Genomic DNA, 17818 nt, shown 5'->3' with positions numbered 1-17818 from the left:
GCCAGTGACTCTGAAAGTGAGGAGCTCCCCAAACCCCGAGTCAGCGATTCGGAAAGCGAGGGGCTTCAGAAAGGACCTGCTAGTGATTCTGAAACTGAGAGTGCTTCCAGACACAAAGAAAAGCCAGAGTCAGATGACAGTGACATGGAGAATAAGAGGGAAGATTCTGAAGTACAGAAAGAGTCAGATGGTCATTTAGACAGAAAAAGACTCCACAGCTCTGACAGTGAAGAGGAAGAACCCAAAAGACAAAAAATTGACAGTGATGAAGATGAAGAAAAGGAGGGGGATGAGGAGAAAGTAACAAAGCGGAAGGCTGCTGTGCTGTCTGATAGTGAAGATGAAGAAAAAGCATGTAAGCAATTACATTGGGCTATAGCCTTCCTTATTGGCTAAATTTATAGCTGAAATACTGGGTCCCTTTCTGGTATGTTTTATTAGCATATATTAATTGTAATGTTATTTAATCATGGCCTTTCATGTAAACTACATAATGTATTTTAATCATCCTTGCCTCCTTATCCTGTCTTGTCCCATTCCCACTGCTTCCCTCAGAACTTCTTTTTTTTATGGCTATTTTTTGGATTTGTAACCAAATGAGTTTTATCAGGTTTACCTTATGAAAGTCATGTATCTTACCAGTGGCTCCACCACTGAAGAAAATACTTTTTCCCTATCAACCATTATCTGAGTATAAATCTTCAGGGAGGATGGGGTTTCAGAAATCCATTCCCCTACATGACTATGTTGATGGTCCCAATCTTGTGCAGGTAATCACAGCTATGGTAACAAATATGCAACAGTCATGTCCTGCTTGGAAGTTATCAGTCCTCACCACCACCATACTTCCTCTGGCTCTTAGGCTCACTCTGTTCTTTCTACCATATTATTTTCTGAGTCTTAGAGGGAGTGATACAGATATCTCGTTTATGGTTGAGCACTCAGTAGTCATTATTCTCAGCACTTTGACTGGTTTTGAGCCTCTAAGGTTAATATTATCTCTGTATTTGGTTTTCAATGTGCTATTCTAATTGCTTTCTTTTTTGGAGCTAAGGGTCAAACAAGGGCTTCGTGCTTGGTGGGTTATCTATCACTGAGCTAAATCCTAACCTTTAGAATGATATTCTCAAATCTAATGAAAACACTGTCTTCCTTGACTATCATTGGCAAATTTTCCTTTGAGTTATCCTAACTTCACATATTAATTTCTCTGTATTTGAAATTAATTAATTACTGATATAAAAGACTTAGTTTTTCTTTCCTAGAAAAGCCAGTATTTTAAAGAACTATGTTCCCATGAAAACTCCTGTCTATATCCATAGTTAGCTGGTGTTCTCTGTGACTGCTAATTCACATTTCACTTGGGCAGGAACTGAGCTTCAGAAGTCATTCTCTGTTAAATGTTAAAAGATTGTTGAGGACCCACATATAAGAAGGTTGGAGGCGTTCTGGTTAGAGACCGTAGTTCTGCAGTGTTAATCTCTGCTACCTCAGATTCTGTTTTCATAGGCAATACTTTTTACTTAATAGGTTTTTTATGCAACTTGTCTATTCTAGAAAAAAAAGTACATTCCTTTATAATAACAGTTGTTACAGAAGAAAACACTGCACATTAGGTCATATTATTTCATTCACTGAATATTTGTTTCTAACAATTCTTTTTCTCTCCCCACCACCCTCCCTAAAATCTCAGTTTTCTTGCTGGCTTTTTCTTCTGTGTTGCTGACTTTTTCCATTTAGGTTTCTTATCTGTATTGTAGACTTTTTCCCTGTGTGTTCCTGACTTAGCTCTCTGGATTAAATTCATCTGCTTTGTTTTTCGCCAGAAAAGCTTTGAAATTTTTGTCTGGCATTTTAGCTGCTTCAGTACCTTCGCTTTTGGTAATTGAGTCATGTGGCCTTACCTTTTCACATTTCTTGTATTTCTGTGGTGGTTTACATACCTGTTGGCTTGAATATCTTTTCTTAGTCTGGGAATGGGGGTCATTTTACTGGGCAGTCTACTTTTGAAGGCTCAGTCCCAGACCAGTAAGTGAGGAGACAAACTGCTATCGCAGCAACATCACCAGACTGACTACACAAGATCTAGAAAGGTCCTTAAAATTAGCCATTGCTTCTGATATTCCATCAGTCAGAGGACTGGAAATGGCACTACTGTAGAGTATGCTATGAAGCTAGAAATTACCTAGGGCGAGTGTGGCAAAAAGAAGGAATAATAAATGAAAGCTGATGACGTTTTGAATGGGAAGACAAAATATGAAATTAGAAAAAAAAATCTTGAAAGGAAAACACACTTCAGTAGTGAAAAAGGTCAAAAATAAAAGATAAGTGTAAAAAAATTTTTTAAGTTATTTTTTAAAAGCCAATAATGTAAAGCCAGAATACTAGTAATGGTGGGGCAAGGAAAGACATACATAGGGGCCAAACAGAAAAATATCAATGAAACTAAGAAGAAGAGAAAATATTGTTTAAGAAAGGCAGTACAAATTCATAAATTAAGTGAATATATAAAGGAGAATAAGCAAAATTAAAGATTCAGTACAGTAAAAAAAAAATCTTGCTTAAATGTGTAGGGGGAAAAATTACATAAAGAAAAACAAAAGTTGAGGTATGGAGTAATTTCTTTATAGTTCCTTACAAATCAGAGATTGCTAGTTCTGTACACAGGAGATGGTCAGTTGAATATGTCTTAGTTTATGCTGTGTATTCTGAGATTTGTTTAGGTGTCTACCAGAACTGTCTTCAGATTTTCATTTTAGTGTATCAGGAGCCTTTGCATAGCACATGCATTCTCTGGTCTGGGCAGATTCTCGAAACCTTCCCCAGGCTCACCAAATTGTTCCACATAGATTAGCTGTTTTAGCTCAGAGTGGGGAAGGCTCCCAAGTTCCTTGGCAGTGTATAGGAAGCAACTAAAATCAGCACTGCCTGAGGACTAACTTCCCTTTTCTTTTCCTTTTCTTTCTTTCTTTCTTTCTTTCTTTCTTTCTTTCTTTCTTTCTTTCTTTCTTTCTTTTCTTTCTTTCTTTCTTTCTTTTTCCTGTTTGTTTGTATTTCAGGATAGGATATCTCTGTAGCCCTGGCTGTCCTGGAACTCACTTTGTGTTCTCAGGCTGGCCTCAAACTCAAAGATCCAAATGCTTCTACCTCCCTAGTCCTAGTATTAAAGGTATGCCCCACCACCACCAGGCCAACTTCCTATTTTTAAGGCTTCCTGAATAACACTGCTGAACAGATGCACCTGTGACTCTCAAGTACACCTCTGAAATTTCAGAATTCTTGGACTCTGGAACAGGGAACAACAGATAGATGGTTCCAGATTTTGATCTGTCTACTGGCCTCAGGTTCAGGGCTGTCAGACTCTGGGGTAACACTCACTGATGAGATTTGTTCCCTGTCTTTTTTTTTTTTTTTTTTTTTTTTTTATTCACTTCCTAGCTTGATCCAGCCTCCTGCTGCCTGTACCCTTTGGTTTATTGGACTCCAGCTCTCCTTTCTACTCCTTTCTCCTCTCTAGGCCTTTCCCTCATGTGTGGGTGGTGGCAAGCTAAACTGCAGCTCCCAGATCTGTGACTGTTCCTGATTTCAGACCCCTGGGATGGCTCAGTTTTTAACAATAGATTCTGTCAAGATTATGCCTGGCTGGTGTCCCATGATTCATGGATTTCTCTTCCCCCAGAAGAGTTATTATCTTAGTAAGACCCCCAACAGATTTGGGGGCTCATAAGAGCTGTAGATTTTCCTGAGGTTACAACCACTTGCCTTTCATCTAGTTTACTTTTTGGAAGTGGCTTCTGAGTTGTCATATCTTCCTCCCAGTGTTTAGCCGAGGGTATGTTTGTCTGGCTGCTTTATATTCTCTGTCATGGTTCCTTTTCTTTCCGGAGTAGTGTCTAACTTCGAGGATTTCTGAGTTTTTCCTTTGTTTGTTTAGGTTGTAGAAAGTCAGCTCTTATTCTAAATCTGTGTTTCACTGGTTTTCATAGAAGCAGCCCCTAGTCCATCATCTTACCCAAATGGCTGATATTATCAGAAGGAGCTTGAGGAATTTGTAGTACAGATAGAAGGCTACACAGTAGGGGAAGAATGCCCGTCCTCCCATTCTTTGCCTCTCAAAATGGAAGGCGGCTATTGGTGCACACTCACATTAGTGATTTCTTTATCCTTGAGCCACTCCTTCCTAGGTAAAATAGCAGAAAATGTGTAAAATTACTCTGTGCTTGTTTGTTTCTTGTTCTGAGAATAGAACTCCAGGCCTTCAGTGCTCTACTACTGAGCTATACCAGATGTTTGGGAGCTTGTTTCTTTTTTCCAATTCATGTATTATTTTAATGACCTTTTTTTTCATTGCTGGCATTTCACAGCATATTACACTTAATAATAAAAAACAAAATAACATGAATGATTGTATTTCCCAACAGCAACAAAGAAGAGTCGAGTTGTTTCTGATGCTGATGACTCTGATAGTGATGTTGTATCAGACAAATCAAGCAAAAGAGAGAAGACAGTACCATCTGACAGTGAAGAAGAAGTGGGGAAAGAAGAATCATCTGTAAAGAAAAATGAAGAGAAGGATCTATTTGGGAGTGATAGTGAGTCAGGCAATGAAGAAGAGTAAGTGAGATCACTGGGATCTTTAAGTGTTTTTCAGTTGTAATGTGGGACTTCATGATGAGGTGCAAAACTTCAGCTGCCTGATTGCTTGACTTTGGCATTTAGAACTTGAGTGTTGAAGTATTATTACTCCATATACTACAATGTGTGTGAGTGGGTCTCAAAATTATGTTGACTAAAGGAGATGAAAGGAATGTGTTAGGGACTCCTTTTACATCAAGTTTAAGAGCTGGGAAAACATGATGCTGGGTTCAGTGATGATATTGCCTCTGGCTTTTGTTGGTGGAAGGCCGATTTTAAAGGCCTGGAAATGTGGCTCAGTCAGTAGAATGTCTGGAACAAAACAAAACACCCTCACTTGTATGTTGATCACTACCTAATATAGGAAAAGGCTGTAAGGAAACTTTCTGGGGAAATAGGCTTCTTCAGTTAAGTCACTGGTTATATCTGTATGTGTGTTTGTTAAAGCCCATTGAACTGATGCTAAGGTCTGCACAATATACTGTCCATAAATTATACCTTGTTTGTGAAAGTGGTACATATGTAAATGTAAGAAAGCAGATGAGTGCTCTTATATTTGCTTTTCTAGAAATCTTATTGCAGATATATTTGGAGAATCTGGTGATGAAGAGGAAGAGGAATTTACAGTAAGTATAAGATGGGACTGTTCGTTTTAACTATGCATTGTTTCATTTCTGTGGCAGCAAGTGTTTACTACTTTCAGTGAAATAGTACAAAGCCTTACAAAGAATAGTATCCCCTCTCTGCTGTGAATAGTATACTGACATATGTGTAATAAAAGGAGACAGTAAAGCATGAAAATGCTCACACAGATATGGGCTTTCGAGAACAAAACAGATCCCCATAACTAGGGACTAAGAAGGAAGCTTTTGATACATCCCTTTTGGTACCTATTCAAAATTCTTTGTCCTTGTGGATATATTATTTAATGTGAAAAATCAAGAATTGTTTGCAAAAGGAAATCTGTAAGATGGTTATTATAACTGGGCTAACTCACTGTGCCTGTAGGGTTTTAACCAAGAAGATTTGGAGGAAGAGAAAAGTGAAACACAGCTAAAAGAAGCAGAAGATTCTGATTCTGATGATAACATAAAAAGAGGAAAGCAGTAAGGTTTTTTTGTTGTTAGTTTCTAAGAAATGTTAACAAAACTGAGAAAAGTGAAGGTAGAGACTGTTTTCTTTTCTCTCTTTACTTCCTCAATATAGTGTTAGTGAATTATTTGCTGTTATTTGCTCTGTTCAGATGTCTTAAATTATAGCATTACACAACACACCTAGTTTATTTTTTACAATAGTAAATCTACTGAAAAATAACCTAATATCAATTTTTCAAAGAGGGAAAAACAGTTTGTTTTAGGTAGCAGGGGAAATAAATCTAAAGTCAATAACAAAATGTTTCTTAATTAAACTTGATTTACTTTTTAAAGATAGTTACGCATCATGTCCAAACACAGATTATGCCATGAAAGAGGTGATACTAGCATAGAATGACTAAACACTGTTCACAGTTGTAAAGATTATGCTTTAAAAAAATGTCATTTCTCTTTAATGATGTGCAAGAATTAAGCAGTGGAGTTTGGGTGCCACTTTTAGAATTTCGAGTTTATTAGTAAGATGAGTGGCAGAGTGGGGTTTAAGTGAGGTTATAAAGGTAATGCACTTAGCATGCCTATAGTCACTTTGTTTTGAATTGTGCTCTTCATTACTAAACAGCAGCAGTTAATTTTTTTTCTAGTCATGGTTCATAAGACAGAAACGTTCAAATAGTTGAACATTTTCTATTCCTAAAAAGGCAGTGCACTTGAACAGTTTGCTCCTGACTGAGGACTTGAAATGTTCCTTCTCAAACTAATAGATGACAGGTTGGACATAAAGCATACACTTCTTATAGAAGTAAGTCATGCATATTTGAGATTTTGTGTTTTGTTTTGTTTTGTTTTTTAAGTAGCAATTTGCCATGCATGATGTTTCATGCCTTTAATCCCAGCATTTGGAAGGCAGAGGCAGGTGGATCTCTGAGATTGAGGCCAGCTTGGTCTAAATAGAAAGTTCAGGGACAGCCAGGGCTATATAGAGAAACCCTGTCTCATAAAAACAAAACATTAGAAGCACTTTTTTTACTCAAGATTAGACAATTTGATGTTCTTAATTGTTATTAAAGAAAGTGTGTGATTAAACACACCTTGATTTTGTGTTACTGCCTAGTATGGACTTTCTGTCGGATTTTGAAATGATGTTACAACGCAAAAAGAGTATGTCTGGCAAACGCAGAAGAAATCGAGATGGGGGCACTTTTATTAGTGATGCAGATGATGTCGTGAGTGCAATGATTGTCAAGATGAATGAAGCTGCTGAGGTAAGATCTCACTTCTAGGTTACTTCCTCTTCTCCCACCAAGTTGCTGGTGTGGCATCTGTTTTCTTTTAAATGTTTAACCTTAGGCTGCCAAAAAAGATTTTTTTGCTTTCTATAATAAAGTGTGTGCTTGCTAAATTTTAATCATTTAAATAATCTTAATTTTTAGAATTTAGCCACATGGTTAGAAAAAAAGATGGTAAGTAAAAACGAATCTTTTAAGTAAATGGGAAGTTTGTTGTCATAGTTATCTGTTTAACTACTAAGGTTGATGTCTGATCAAATATAAAATATACTATGAAGTTATTTGTTGTTTTTCTCAGAATCAAGAGAAAAAATATATGTATATCAAAATTATTAAAAATTGGCATCTAGGTTTAAAAACTAAATTCTAATCCTTGAGAAACACTTGTAGAGATGCTTTAGTTTTTGTTTTGAGATACTAGGAATTGAACCCAGGGACTTGGCTGCCAAACGCAAGTGCTTTACCACTGAGCTTTACCACCAGCTCCTTACTGAGATAGTCCATGGATTTGTTGATCTGTCTTGGATTTATTCAAAACAGTTCAAGGATAGAGGGAAAAATAGGTAGACATCTAGTTACATGAAGACCAACCCTGTATTTGTTTGTTAAAATGTATGTTGGATATGCTATTGTGAATTAGTAGAATTTAGCATTTTTTATAATTGGAAAAAAAAAAAAGTAGAAATTACCAGGTAAGTATTTTTGGTAATGGGTCATGCAGCTCTTATACATAGATAATTCTTGAAGATAAACTAGAATCTCCCAGCTGTATTTTATTCCTTGAATGAACTCCAAAAATTTGAAAACTTGTCAGTATTGTAAATGACATTGTACCTCTTAGTTCTGATAGTTAAAAAGCAGTGTAGCAGCTTTGTCAGTTTGATTGACTAGACAGAGTTTGACTTTGTGCAAAATTATACTTCTTTGAGTAACTATTTTAAGGTTCAGAATTGTGGTATTTATAATTGCCTATTAAGAGTTTAATGCTGCTTTATTTTAAACCTTTTTTTTTGTGTGTGGGGGGTGTTCTGTTTTCTGAATAGGAAGACAGGCAATTGAATAATCAAAAAAAGCCAGCACTGAAAAAATTAACCTTATTGCCTACTGTGGTTATGCACCTTAAAAAGTAAGTAATTTGTTTTCTTGGGAAAAAATTTTTAATAAAATATTTAAACCATACACTGTTGTTCTAGAACTGTTATAATTAAAGCCCTCTATTACACCATAGAAAATCAGGGATGGGTAAATTTTTCTCAATTACAGTTCTTCATAAATCTTTGGTTTTTTTTCTGAGATAAGGTTTCTCTACATAGTCCTCACTGTCCTGGAACTTCCAGGCAGGCTTTGAACTCACAGAAATCTGCCTGCTTCTGCCTCCCAAGTGCTAGGATTAAAGGCATGTGCTACCATACCCAGCTCATAAATCTTCCTTAAACCTTAATGCTGTTTGCACACAGAACAAATAGAAAACTGGTAATAGTAAAGAAAACCTGGAAATTTACTGATCTTATTCTTTATAGACAATTAAAACCTTGTAAGTTTTTATTTATTTTTCCCAAGGTAGTTGGAAACAGTAAATCTTGGGAGATATTACTTGAAGCTCATGCTGTATAGATTCATTTGACCTTATACATCACAATCATTGCTGTTCCTTTAGTGATGCTCTTCCTAAGTCCTTGTTGGGAAATTCTTTTCATTATTTTGCTAATGATCATGAGCAACTTTATCTTTGAATAAAGTTACAGCCTATTTTTGGTAGTTGAAGAAGTGCCTTAGCCCACCAGTGAAACAACTGGAAACTGTTTTCTGCGTTTCAGCAGGCAGAGCTGTCTGGCAGAGTTCATATAGATATGTTACATCTTGTAGTTTATTTCATCGCATAAAGCAGAATTCAAAGATTGGTGTTTGATTGAGATATTTTTTCCACTGTCAGGAAAGCTATATTTTCCTTGTTTTCTATCAGAATAACATAGTTCTGTTTACCACACTATGAAACTAACTATTCTGATAGATTGATTTTTTTTTATAGTTGTAGTAATTGGGCTTCATTGTTTTTTACTGTCTGTACCACTAATGTTGAAATTAATCTATTTTGTAAAACTTTCATATCTTAGCAAGTTACCTTTGTCAAGTCTGTACACTTCTGGAAGCTAACTTTTTTATACTGCTTTTGAAACTAGAGTAGGGGTTGAATGAATATATAACTCTTTAAAAACGGTTTTTTTGAAACATCGCTGTATAAATAAAGTCAGAGGGCAATAGACTTGGCATCATCATGTTGTTTATCATTATTATTATTACTATTGCAGGCAGGACCTTAAAGAAACTTTTATTGACAGTGGTGTGATGTCTGCCATCAAAGAATGGCTCTCACCTCTACCAGATAGGAGTTTGCCTGCACTGAAGATTCGGGAGGAGTTGTTGAAGATTCTACAAGAGGTTAGCCACAGATAATTTGTAATTTATTAAATATCAAATGTGATTTCTGTAGTCAAGACTTGTATTTTGTACCATTTACTTATAAACTTGTTCTGCTACAGCATGCCAGAAAGGGGGTTTTGGGGAAAGAAACCATACCTAATAAAATGATCATAAAAAAGAAAAACCTCATAAAATTTGATTGATCACAGTTTTCAAGGAAAGAGTTCTTAGTGCAATCATGGGTTTCTTGGAAGAGCAGTCCAGTAGTGAGCATATTGTAGAGAGGCACTTGAGGTAGAAAGTGTACTACCTTCAGGGACTGTAAGCTTGAATTACAATCTCTGTTTGGGTTCCCTTTGGTATATGATTAGGATTCCCTAGGCAAGCTGCCTAACATGAGAAGAAACTTAGAAGGAACCTGTCTGTATAAGACACTGCTGGGTGTTCTGTGTATGTGTTGACCTATTGGTCTTTTACAAAAGCTTGTAAGGTAGGTACACTATCCACTTTATGTATGAGGAAACTAAGATAAGTGCAATGAAATGATTTCTCTAAGGCTGTGCAGCCAGCAGGTGGTTGTCCTTAGATTCAAGCTTAGGTCTGTTGGTTCCCAAGGCCAGGGCTGAGTTTCTGTCCTGTTAAGTATGCATAATTTATATTTCCTTGCATTCTTAGGTTTTGGGTTTTTTTTTTTTTTTTTTTGGTTTTTTTTGTTTTTTTCATTAATACTGAAATCTCGACTTTTGATGTCAGCACAAAGGATATTCCATGTCTTTGTAGAACCTGAACATGGGATTTTTGTATTGGTTCTAATGTGAATGAATAAGGCCTTGAAGGTCTCTAGATTAGCACACCTCTTAGCTTCCAAATAATTAATATGCATGCATGTGGTTTTGTTCCCCAGCTACCTAGTGTGAGCCAGGAGACCCTGAAGCATAGTGGGATTGGCCGAGCAGTGATGTACCTGTATAAACACCCCAAGGAATCAAGGTCCAACAAGGACATGGCAGGGAAATTAATCAGTATGTAAAGCTTGCTTTCTATTTGTTTACTTTCTGTATATATAGACATGTGCATATGTAAAAACTTTTTACCAATATTTGTTTAAATGATTCAGTAAAGTGGAATAGAAGAATCTTAGTGCCTTCTTAGAGGTACTAACTTTTCTTATACTTAAAATGCTCTTAAATCTACTTAATTATGCTTTCCAGTATTAACTACAGCAATTAAAAACATGTCTTCTAGCTGTGGACCAAGAACATGGAAAGTAGGTTGAATGCAGGCCCTGGAGTTAGCAATGCCTAGTTCATAGTGTTCACTCTACCATCTTCCTGCATGTCCTCAGCTAGTGATTTGGCTTCAGGCTTGGTCTCCACCTCTGTAATAAAGAAATATTAATACTTCTTTGTTTTCTTCAGGTTGTTAGAAAGATTAAATGAGAGGATATGTTTAAGGCACTGCTTTAAGAAAGTTAGCCATTGTTGCTAGCCTCCAAGACCTTTTCATATGCATCCTTATTTGTACCAGAGAAATCTAGATCCTAACTGAAGTACGTATTGATTATGAACTCTAGGTTCATTTTCATTCTTCCTGTGCTTCAGTTTTTAAAAAGAAATACTCTATAAAAGCCTATAATATTATCCAGTATTAGGGTGTAATGATTTAAAAGCCTGGGAGAGACTGCTATTTTGTGGACTAAATATTATTTTCCCTTTTTGTAGATGAGTGGTCTCGGCCTATTTTTGGTCTTACCTCAAACTATAAAGGGATGACAAGAGAAGAAAGGGAACAGAGAGATCTAGAACAAATGCCTCAGCGACGAAGAATGAGCAGGTATGAGGGAACAGGTGTGAATGCACAAGTATAGTTTAATGGCATTACGGAAGAACTTTCTGGGACAGCTGAAAGCAATCTGTCCTCTCACAGTCCTGGAGTGCTAGAGATTGTAGTGTTCTAGCCATTTGCAGAAGAAAATTTTCTCAGGCCTAGGTCCAAAACCCTAGGAGATAAAAATGTTATTGGTTCCATTTATCAATATTCTGGATACGTCCTGGGAGGGCAGGGATATCAGTTACAGTATAGTTTGTGTAGGTCACCCAGAATGAAACCTGCTGTACAAATGACTCTTGGTGTGAACAATACTTGAGAACAATTAGGAGTTCTCAAGTCAGCAAGATGGTTCAGAGGATAAAGGCACTTGCTGTGCAAGTCTAGCAACCTGAGTGATTCCCCAGAACCCAAGTAAATGTGGGAAGGAGAAAATTAGCTCCAGTCATCCTCTAACTGCCACATGCATACCCTCACACACACATCATGCTTTTTTTTTTTTTATTAAATGCTTTTTATGACCCAATATAAAGATACTAATTAATGGTATAAATGTGATATTTTGATGTGCTCTCCCTACTTGTAAGAATTTTAAGATTCTTGGTATCTCACTGTTTGATCTTTTCCCAGCACTGGTGGTCAGACACCACGAAGAGACCTGGAGAAGGTGCTGACAGGAGAGGAAAAGTAAGGGTTTTGTCTTGTTTTTTTTCCGAAGCATCTTTCTTTCTTTCTTTCTTTCTTTCTTTCTTTCTTTCTTTCTTTCTTTCCTTCCATTATAAGAACAATATTAAATTATGTGTTCCCATTGATAAAAAGTAATTTCTTTCAATTTAATGTTTATTGAGTAAGTATTAAACAGTGTGTTGTGTGCTCTGAAGAAATACGAATATAGTTCATTTAACAAGTTTTCTGTTGTTGCTTGCTAAGTGTTAGAATCCTTTTAAGTTTAAAGCTTAAAGAATACAAACCTTAAATTTTTCCCTTAAAAATTTACCATGTTTTTTCAAGTATAGTTTCACAGAGGATATAAACCAAGATGTGTGGGTTCGTATGCGGTCCTGGTTGCAAAACAGCAGGCAGGGGCTGGAGAGATGGCTCAGAGGTTAAGAATACTGTCTGTTCTTCCTTAAGGTCCTGAGTTCAATTCCCAGCAACCACACGGTGGCTCATAAGCATCTGTAGTGAGATCTGGTGTGCTGGTACACATGCAGGTAGAATGCTGTATAAATAATAAATAAATATTTTAAAAAAAAAAAAACAAAAACAGGTGTGCTGCAGTGGCAGTATGAGATGCCAGGTGTGGACATCGTAAGATCATGCAGGAACCTAAGATCAAGATGTGGACATTTTCTTCTCTTTATGATTCAGCAGGTTTTGAGCTTATATGTGAAACTGTCATGTTTGAATAGAAATTCTGGTTCTGAGGGCAACATTAGGACAGGCTACAGCACTGGACTAAAGGCAGTGATACAGTTAAATGGGGTTAGTAATAGGATAGCAGAAGGCTGAGAAGACATGAATTAGTAGCAAGTTATTTTTCAAGCCTTTCAATGTGAGCTATTTAATGAGATACTCTGAGAAGCACTATGGGGTCTAGTCGGGTTGGATACATAGACTTAATGGTTATTTCCATCGCAGGGGGAGGGAAGTTTGTAGGGGGAATGCTCAATTTAGAGTCTAGAATAAGAAATGAACTATCCAACGTAGCCGAGGGTTATAGCTGAGGAGCCACTAGTGAAGATGTGTTCACACATGATGGAACAGAGCCTGGAGATGAGATTATAGATGTTTGCTTCTTGCTCCCAGCAGGTGTAAGTCTGTTCTCACCATGCCTTCTGGGGTATTAAATGGGTTAAAGGCCCAGACATGACAAAAGGGCTTTATTTACTAAGAATTGTGGTCTTAGTGAAGCATGGTTATTTCCAGAGGTTGTCTAGAACTAAAGATAAGCCCAAATTAGTACAAGTAAAACTGAGACATGTATAGGAGATAAGATTGTATCAATGTTCTAGCTGTGATACACTATAGTTTGGAAAGTTGTTAACATTGAGACAGATTGGGATTGGGATCTCTGTTACTTTTTTTTTTTTTAGGTCTTTTATTATTTTTTTTAATTTTTTTATTTGTTACAATTTATTCATTTTATACCCCAGCTGTAGCCCCCTCCCTTGTAGCCTCCCAATCCCTCGCTCCCTTCCTCTTCTTCTCTCATGTCCCTTCCCCAGTCCACAGGTAGGGGAGGTCCTCCTCGACCCTTCCATCTGACCCTAGCCTATTAGGTCTCATCAGGACTGTCTGCATTGTCTTCCTATGTGCTGTCCTCCCAACACCAGGGGGAGGTGAACAAAGAGGCAGCCACTGAATTGATGTTAGAGACAGTACCTGTTTCCCTTACTAGGGAAGCCATTTGGACACTGAGCTGCCATGGGTACATCTGTGCAGGGGTTCTAGGTTATCTCCATGTATGGTCCTTGGTTGGAGTATCAGTCTCAGAAAAGATCCCTGGGCCCAGATTTTTTGGTTCTGTTGCTCTCCTTGTGGAGCTCCTGGTCTTTCTATCTCCCCCTTCTTTCATAAGATTCCTTGCACTCTGCCCAAAGTTTGGCTAAGAGTCTTAGCATCTGCTTTAATACCCTACTGGGTAGAGTCTTTCAAAGGCCCTCTGTGATGGGCTCCTGTCTTGTTCCTTGTTTTCACCCTCTTCTTATGTCTATTCCATTTGCCTTTCTGAATGAGGATTCAGCACCTTCCCTATGGTCTTCCTTATTGTTTAGCTTCTTTAGGACTATAGATTTTAGTATATATATATATATACACTAAATATATATAATATATGTCTAATATATTATATGTCTAATATCCACTTATAAGTGAGTATATACCATGTGTGTCTTTCTGTTTTGGGGTTAGCTCACTCAAAGATGATCTTTTTCTAGTTCCTACCATTTGCCTGCCAATTTCATGATTTCTTTGTTTTTAATTGCTGAGTAGTATTCCATTGTGTAAATGTACCACAATTTCTGCATGCCTTCCTCTGCTGAGGAACATCTAAGTTGTTTCCAGATTCTGGCTATTATGAATAAAGCTGCTACGAACATGGTTGAGCAAATGTCCTTGCTGAATGGGGTGGGCCTAGGAATACAAGGGTGAAATCTGATTTAGGCTCTGGTGTGGCCAAATAAATAAGCAATATATGTCTTCCCTTTCTCAGGGCTCTTAGACCTGGAGATCCTGGCTTCTGTGCCCGTGCTAGAGTTCCAATGCCATCAAACAAGGACTATGTTGTCAGGCCCAAGTGGAATGTAGAAATGGAGTCATCCAGGGTGAGTGAACAGAAGAGCAAGACCATTTTAATCCCCTCCCCCTTTCTTTATGTTTAATAATGTTTATAGCAGTTTAAGATTTGATTCACAGAGATGTTTTGGGCTCTCTTAGGTATTTACTCATTTGCTTAAAGAATTATGAGAAAGCATTTGCCTGCTTTCTTGGATCCTCTCTTTATTTTCTCTCCATCTGTGTAAGCATTTCTGTTGTGAAATTGTCCCGATAGACACTTTCCATGTCCTCAATGAAGATACTACCCAAATGCTGTTTCTTGGTAATGCTTTTCTCCCATCAAACCACTCTTTCTAGCCTGGTATTCTAAAAAAGGGCCTAAGTCGGTTGGAAAAGCATAAAAGGCGATTTGCAGAACAGAAGAGGCTCGGCAAAATGCACCGTGCTGTCAAGTTCAGCATCGAAGGCAACAGGATGCCCCTATAATCCTGGCCCTTCCAGAGTGTGTATACAAGAGGTATCCCCAAGGAAGCATGAGCTGTGCATGGGCTTGAATTGCCAGCAGAGTGGAAACAAGTATGTGCTTTCTTAGGGAGAAAAGGCCCGGTCTGAAGTCAGCTTCTGAAAAATGATCCTTGCCAGCATCCAGAGACATTAGGCCTCTAAATCCTTAGAAATTGGCATTGAGGTTACCATCTATGTCAGTATCCTAGAGACTAAAAGGCCATTACTTTCACGATAAACATTTTCTTTGTCCTGTTTGTTATCCCCACAACACCCTTCCCAGGTTTTCTCTTGAAGCCCTGACTGTCCAGGAACTCACTGTGTAGATCAGGCTGGCCTCTTAACTCAAGAGCCACCTGCCTCTGCCTCCAGAGCATTGGGACTAAAGGCATGTGCCACCACTTCCCCGCTAAAAATCCTTATTTGGACCTAGAATCATATTCTGCATTACAGGCATACAAACTGCTTAGTAGTTTGTTTGTGGACAGGAAGTGACCTTTTTCTTATAGTCAGTTACATGGTAGCATTCATCAAGAACTCATAAAACCTTTTACTGGATATGTAGATATATTCATCACTTGGTCACAAGTCACTGACGTTGAGGTCATGAGTAATACCTTGCTTCTGGGCACAGTGTCTGTTGTTGCCTTTTGCGCTTCTCCTCAGCTTCCTTCAACCCACTCATGTTCCTGCTAGTTGACATTGCTGTTATGTGTTCTTAACCACTGAAAATAAATAAACGGGATTAGTTTTATGCAGAGGACATCTTCCTCTGCATGTACTTCATTTCCTTTGGTTTGTTCCATATATAAATTGATGGCCGCTTCTCTTTTATCTCTTCTTTATACCTATTTCTTTTAACCTCCTTATATTTTGTCACTGATTCTCCCTCATTTTGGCTACCTCATGTTTCCTTTCCTAATACTTGCATTTTTGAAAGTTGGAAATGACAATGTGGCCATGAAAATAAAATAAAAGTTTGTTGGCCAGTCTGCTCCAGAAGAACACTCCATGTTTCTAGAGGCCATGTACCCATCTGCTGTTTTTGCTGGCTATGAGCCTATATCCTCATAGGTAGAGTGGGTAGGAGTGCTATATGTTCTTTTCTTCCAGCATAAGGGAAAGCCCCCTTCCTGCATTTTCAATTATAATTTGCTGATATTTATCTAGGCTGCCAAAATGTAGCTTTGGCATATCATTTTGTTCATTTTTTTTATTAATCCACATGTATATTTATCATTTAAGGGTGTATAGTAGTTTTTTGATTTATGTGAATATATACTAAGTGTTTTTTTTTTTTTTTCTGATTGTTAAAACTTCTTTATTTCGAGAGACAAAATTGTAGCTGGCCCAAAACTTGCTATATAGAATACACTAGCCTCAAACTCATAGAGATCCATTGCCTCTGAATGCTGAGGCTTTTAAAATGAATGAATGAATGAATGAATGAATGAATGAATGAATGAATGAACGAACGAACGAATGAATGGTGGAGGCAATGCATACTCATAAAGTTTTAAAATACAGGCATCACAGATAAAATTAATATAACTTGTACTCTTATTACATGTAGGTTTTGGTTTTTTTTCTTTTTTGCTATCTTATTTGCATTCTTACAACACTACCTCCCTTTAACACCCCAACACCAGGTAGGTGAGAAAGTTAGTGGGAAAGGGGGTATTGAGAACTTCTTAGACTACTTTTTGCTGATTAGGGGTATTGAGTTTCTTGAGGAGTCTAATCTTTGTCTTGTCAGTATATTTTCTTATCTATTTTCTCTCAACCGCTTGACAGACCAGCAGCAGGAGCAGTACAGGGAACCAGTAGCTGCCTTGTCTTTGGAGCACCCCTGGCCCCTCTCTGGGCTCTGGCATTTATACCTTCTCAAGAGTTCCCGTAATTAAACTATCTGCACCTAGCACAAATCATGTCCTTGCCAGAACACAAGACATATTATAGTTAGCTACCATGGACATCTGAAGCAGCCCCATATCCCACACCTGGGATTGAAACAGAAATATATTCATATAACATAACTGAGGTTTTTTTTGTTTTGTTTTGCTTTTTTTAAATATTTATTTTATTATTTATACAATGTTCTGCCTGCATGTTCACCTGAACACCACAAGAGGGCACCAGGTCTCGTGATAGATGGTTGTGAGCCACCATGTGGTTGCTGGGAATTGAACTCAGAAACTCAGGAAAAGTAAGCAGTGTTCTTAACCTCTGAGCCATCTCTCCAGCCCCCCATAACTGAGTTTTTAAAGAAATGAAAACTTTTGGTTATAGCTTTTTGCTCCTTTTTATGCATACATGGGCATAAGGTTTTTTTTAAAAAAAGTTCAGTCTGCAATGTGATCATACTCTTTTTTTTTTTTAACTTGAGTTTGAGGCTTTGGTTTTAACTTAACATGGCAAAATTCCATTTGACTCATTCTTTTTTTTTTCTTTCTTTTTTTTCTTAAGATTTATTTATTTGTTATTTGTACAGTATTCTGCTGCAAGTGTGCCTACAGGCCAGAAGAGGCACCAGATCTCATTATAGATGGCTGTGAGCTACCATGTGGTTGCTAGGAATTGAACTCGGGACCTTTGGAAGAACAGCCAATGCCCTTAACTTCTGAGCTGTCTCTCCAGCCCCTGACTCCCATTCTTATTGATTTAATATGTGTTGTCATTTAGCTGTAACCCCAAAACAAAATTAACCATCCATCTATCTATCTATCTATCTATCTATCTATCTATCTATCTATCTATCTATCTATCTATCTA

The 17818-nt window shown here is 37.4% G+C and overlaps 1 protein-coding gene across 2 annotated transcripts in view; it reads left to right on the top strand.

Annotated features, from left to right (window-relative positions):
- Iws1 (interacts with SUPT6H, CTD assembly factor 1) overlaps positions 1 to 17818 on the top strand; it is a 48450-nt gene that overhangs the window by 16519 nt on the left and 14113 nt on the right. For both annotated transcript variants that reach the window (XM_055625483.1, XM_055625484.1), the window contains exons 3-13: positions 1 to 355; positions 4422 to 4614; positions 5204 to 5261; positions 5644 to 5741; positions 6841 to 6991; positions 8059 to 8141; positions 9325 to 9454; positions 10341 to 10458; positions 11158 to 11269; positions 11894 to 11950; positions 14478 to 14589. The exon at positions 1 to 355 is cut by the window's left edge and continues 579 nt beyond it. In XM_055625483.1, the coding sequence (XP_055481458.1) occupies positions 1 to 355; positions 4422 to 4614; positions 5204 to 5261; positions 5644 to 5741; positions 6841 to 6991; positions 8059 to 8141; positions 9325 to 9454; positions 10341 to 10458; positions 11158 to 11269; positions 11894 to 11950; positions 14478 to 14589 (1467 nt within the window). The remainder of the gene's footprint in view (positions 356 to 4421; positions 4615 to 5203; positions 5262 to 5643; positions 5742 to 6840; positions 6992 to 8058; positions 8142 to 9324; positions 9455 to 10340; positions 10459 to 11157; positions 11270 to 11893; positions 11951 to 14477; positions 14590 to 17818) is intronic.

This window comes from Psammomys obesus, unplaced genomic scaffold (assembly GCF_907164565.1).
Source record: "Psammomys obesus unplaced genomic scaffold, mPsaObe1.curated_primary_1811, whole genome shotgun sequence".
In the NCBI taxonomy this organism is placed as follows: Eukaryota; Metazoa; Chordata; class Mammalia; order Rodentia; family Muridae; genus Psammomys; species Psammomys obesus.
This window is presented reverse-complemented; position numbering and strand designations above follow the sequence as displayed.